General features: G+C 46.5%; 1 protein-coding gene across 1 annotated transcript in view; it reads right to left on the reverse strand.

Annotated features, from left to right (window-relative positions):
• Nucleotides 1–4389, reverse strand: part of LOC106806993 (ryanodine receptor-like) — a gene marked incomplete in the record, with an annotated part of 96104 nt that overhangs the window by 52909 nt on the left and 38806 nt on the right. Inside the window, 7 exon segments of the mRNA XM_014809189.1 lie at nt 153–230; nt 494–597; nt 807–923; nt 1501–1711; nt 2150–2345; nt 2692–2930; nt 3736–3886. Of these exon segments, the coding sequence (XP_014664675.1) occupies nt 153–230; nt 494–597; nt 807–923; nt 1501–1711; nt 2150–2345; nt 2692–2930; nt 3736–3886 (1096 nt within the window).

The following is a 4389-nucleotide window of genomic DNA, read 5'->3' on the forward strand; positions in this document are numbered from 1 at the left end:
GAGAGAGAGAGAGAGAGAGAGAGAGAGAGAGAAAGAGAGAGAAAGAGAGTGAGAGAGAGATAGAGAGCGAGAGCGAGAGAGAGAGAGAGAGAAAGGGAGAGAGAGAGCAAGAGCGAGAGAAAGAGAGAGAGATCGATATATAGATTACTCACTGATTTGGAAGTTTCAACGTCTTCAGTCTGCCCGGTGGCTTGTCAAATCTGATGTGGTAGCCCAGTGCAAAGAAGGTTCTGTAATTAAAAATAACATGGCTTCGTAATTTGCAGACAAGACGTATTGCTAATCTACTGTTTGTCTCAGACACAGCTACAAATTAATGACTATATAATCTTACGATAGTTTTCTCGCAAATCTTTGTTCCACCGTGATTCTGGCAGTAAGATTTAATTTCCATGACAAAAATCTACATGCAAATTTCCTATCGCAATGCATGATACGAAACCAGTTTACCTTTGACCTATCCCAACCCAAGCTCTTATCAGTTAAATCTTACTTCAATGTCTCTTGCGCTAGAGCAATGTTGTAGTTCTTCTCTGTTTCCGGTAGTTTCTCGAAGGTTGTAAGACACACGTTCTTTTTCCTTTGTTCATCGTTGACCTGTTTCCAATGAGCACAGATTATATAGTAACTAACTTCTACTTTTGTCCATCAAGGACAATGGATGAAGTCCCCAGCATCATGTAAACCTCTGTAACACTCTTCAACATCAGTGGAGAGAGAACTACTACTAAACTATTTTTTGTAGTCTCCTGATTAGTTTTCACTGACAAGGGGAAATCAGCGTGTGATTGGCCACATCTGCCTACCTCTCCCCATGTATAGCCGGCTTCTATCTTACTGACAGACCACAGCTCATGGATGTTCTCGGCCAACTTCTCTCTGATCCCATCTATCGTAGTGTCAATGTAGTTGGGAAGCACAACCTATCAGCACAAGAAGAATATATAAATGTAGAATGTAGCTAGTCAAGCCATTAGAGATGAATAATTTAGGCAGAAGTTGAAGGAGTTCAGGTTTTCTGATTCTATACCGTAATGTACATTTTTTAATGAAATCGATTAGGTCGACGAAGATACTCCTTGGACAACCACCAAACTGCCCAACATCGCCTCGATGGGCACTTGCAACCAGGGTGAACGACCAGAGCGATCGTCGCACGCACGCACGCACGCACACACACATACACCCACATGCACGCACACGCGCACACGCACACTCACACTCACAGCTACACGCACGCACGCATACACGCACGCACGCACGCACGCACGCACGCATGCACACGCACTCACAGCTACACGCACCGCACGCACTCACGCACGCACGCACGCACGCACGCATGCACGCACGCACGCACACACACACACCACACACACACACACACACACACACACACACACACACACACACACACACACATAAGCGCACACCCACACCCGCACGCGCACGCACACGCACACGCACACGCACATGCACACGCACACGCACACGCACACGCACCTTCGACGTGTCGACGGTCGTCGGTATGAAGGCGATGTGCGCCGGCAGCTGGATCGGGCCGCCGATCATGTTGCGCGGGATGTCGCCGAAGTTCATGCACGGCTCGATGCGCAGCTGCTCGCGCGGCAACATCGACTCGATGATCGGCGAGAAGTCGTCGTGCGGCCCGTAACGGAACTTGCCGTGCTCGTTGCCGAACATGAAGCGTGCGCTGAAAGGTCAATGTGAGGTCAAGGTGATGTCAACACGAGGTCAATGCGATTTCAATGAGCGGTCGACTCGAGGTCAACGTCAAGCCGCGGGTCACACAGGCGCTGACGGCTGTAAGGTGCGAGCGCTGAGCATAGTTACCAAGGTTTTCGTCTGATTACTGGCTGATTAAGGTTGTGGGGGCTCAAGATCTTTCAAGAATTTTGAGGATAGCAGACAGTACTAGAAAAATTTACATACGGCACAGAATGAAGCCACCCGCTACTAAAGTAGTTACTGGTAGGCGATCCAGGGGCATTCTTCCCCTCAAAAAACTTTGTATTAGAACATACTATTTGGATAATTGTACCACTGTATTACATATAGCTATATGTGTATATATGTGTTGTAAATGCGTGCGTGCATGTGTGTATGTGTATCAAGAAAAATTTACACACACCTTACTTTAGCAGACAAACTAATGCACGGGAAGAAAAGGCCAGTGGTGTTAAAGTTTCGGAATACACCATTGACTTTCACTCCATTTAAGCTGAATGCGATTTCTGGTACGGTGAAGTCCAGGAAACATCCAATGACGTCGCCCTTCGAAAACCCTTGTGAGCTGGGATAATATTGAACGGAATTAGACTTCCCACCTGAAAAAGAACACACGTCTTGTATGAATACACGACATTGCATAAATTGACTTGCTTCTGATTATAAACAACTTTCTTTTGAAATATCACAATGTCATCACTACAGCTAAAGCAATCAGTGGTGGTAGGTGCTTATACTAGATACCTACATACACACATAAAGACATAATTTAATGCAAGTGGAGGCTGCTCCCACAAGTTTGAGGCTGTTTAGAACCTCCTTTATAATCCATGCCTGAGAGCTGTTATCAACACAGTATATCGAAGAAGATACGATTGTGTGGCACAATATAACTGGACACGTGGCTGCGTGCTTTGACTAATCGACAGCGAGCGCCGCACTCACCGGCCCATACCCGGCCCCCGTCGAAGCCATACGAATACAGGTCGTCGCCAACACCATTTCCTCCCCAGTTCTCGCCCCCGCCCGGGTACGGCTTGTAACCCTCCGTGTTGGCCCATCCAATGCGTAGGTGCGGCATCAGGTGCGTCGAGCTCTCGATATAGTCGATCACCGCCTCAAAGTACCACTTCTTGTACATCGCCGAGCCCTCCATGACGCAGACGAAGATGTTTGGCCTCATGCTGCATGAGCGAATGAATTAGCGCTAGTCATTAAGATCATTAAATTACAGGCATTACTTCCTCTCCTCGTTTTTGAGTTTGTCTTGTTTTTTGTCTGACAGTGTGATAACCTTTTTTTTTATTCAATTTTATTCCATTTCACTTCATGCGATTCTATATTATCAAGATGTACAACTGATAATTGCTGTTACAGTTTTGATGTTGTTGCTCCTACCGTTTCCTACTTTTGATACCATTCTATTCTATACTGTGCTGTCTGTCCTGCTCTGCCCTGCCTTGCCTTACCTAAATATCCTAGCATACCCCACTCTACCCTAGCCTACAACATTCCACCCCACCCCATCCCACTTTACCCAACTTCATCCTTCCCTACCTCAACCTACCCTACCCCAACCTACCCTACATCAACCTACCCTACCCCAATCTACCCTACCCCAACCTACCCTACATCAACCTACCCTACCTCAACCTACCCTAACCCAACCTTCCCTACACAAACCTACCCTACCTCAACCTACCCTACCTCAACCTACCCTACCCCAACCTACCCTACCTCAACCTACCCTACCCCAACTTACCCTATCCCAACCTCCCCTACCTCAACCTACCCTACCCCAACCTACCCTACCCCAACCTACCCTACCTCAACCTACCCTACCCCAACCTACCCTACCCCAACCTACCCTACCTCAACCTACCTCAACCAACCCTACCCCAACCTACCCCAATCTACCCTACCTCAACCTACCCTACCCCAACCATAACCACTTCCTGGCATACCTTACCTTTACGTTACTCTACTCACCTAGAGACATGGTCAACGAGAGAGGTCTGAAGCAGCAGGTCTTTGCTCGGAAGCAGATTGTCGCAGATGTGGTTCTGTGAGCTCCTCACTGCCATGCCGTTACCAACGCAGAGTGAGCACAGCACATTTAGCACCTGTGTAGCACAAATATCTTACATTAAAGCAGAGCGAGCACAGCATTAAAGCATTAAAGCACAGCACATTTCTGCATGAATGTTTGTTTGTCTACCTTTCTTCTTTCTACCACACTTTTTCTCTTTTTGCATTTCTGCCACTCTGGTTTTCTTCCCTAAGCACCACTTTCTTTTCCTGCCTCTCTCTCTCGCTCGCTCTCATCGTTAATCTGAACGTGATCACCACCTTCTATATATATTGCCCAACGATTCACCAGCTCGATTAAAGCTTCCATGCTTTTAATTGTGGTAATCTAAGCGTTATCACACACTTCTATATATATTGCCACCTATCGATTTACCAGTGATAAAGTTTCCATGCTTTTAATTGTGGTAATCTAAGCATTATCACACACTCTATATATATTGCCCACCTATCCATTTACCAGTGATAAAGCTTCCATGCTTTTAATTGTGGTAATCTAAGCGTTATCACACACTTCTATATATATTGCCCACCTATCGAATTTTATCTCTCTCG

This window comes from Priapulus caudatus, unplaced genomic scaffold (genome assembly GCF_000485595.1).
Source record: "Priapulus caudatus unplaced genomic scaffold, Priapulus_caudatus-5.0.1 Scaffold189, whole genome shotgun sequence".
NCBI classification, from domain to species: Eukaryota; Metazoa; Priapulida; class Priapulimorpha; order Priapulimorphida; family Priapulidae; genus Priapulus; species Priapulus caudatus.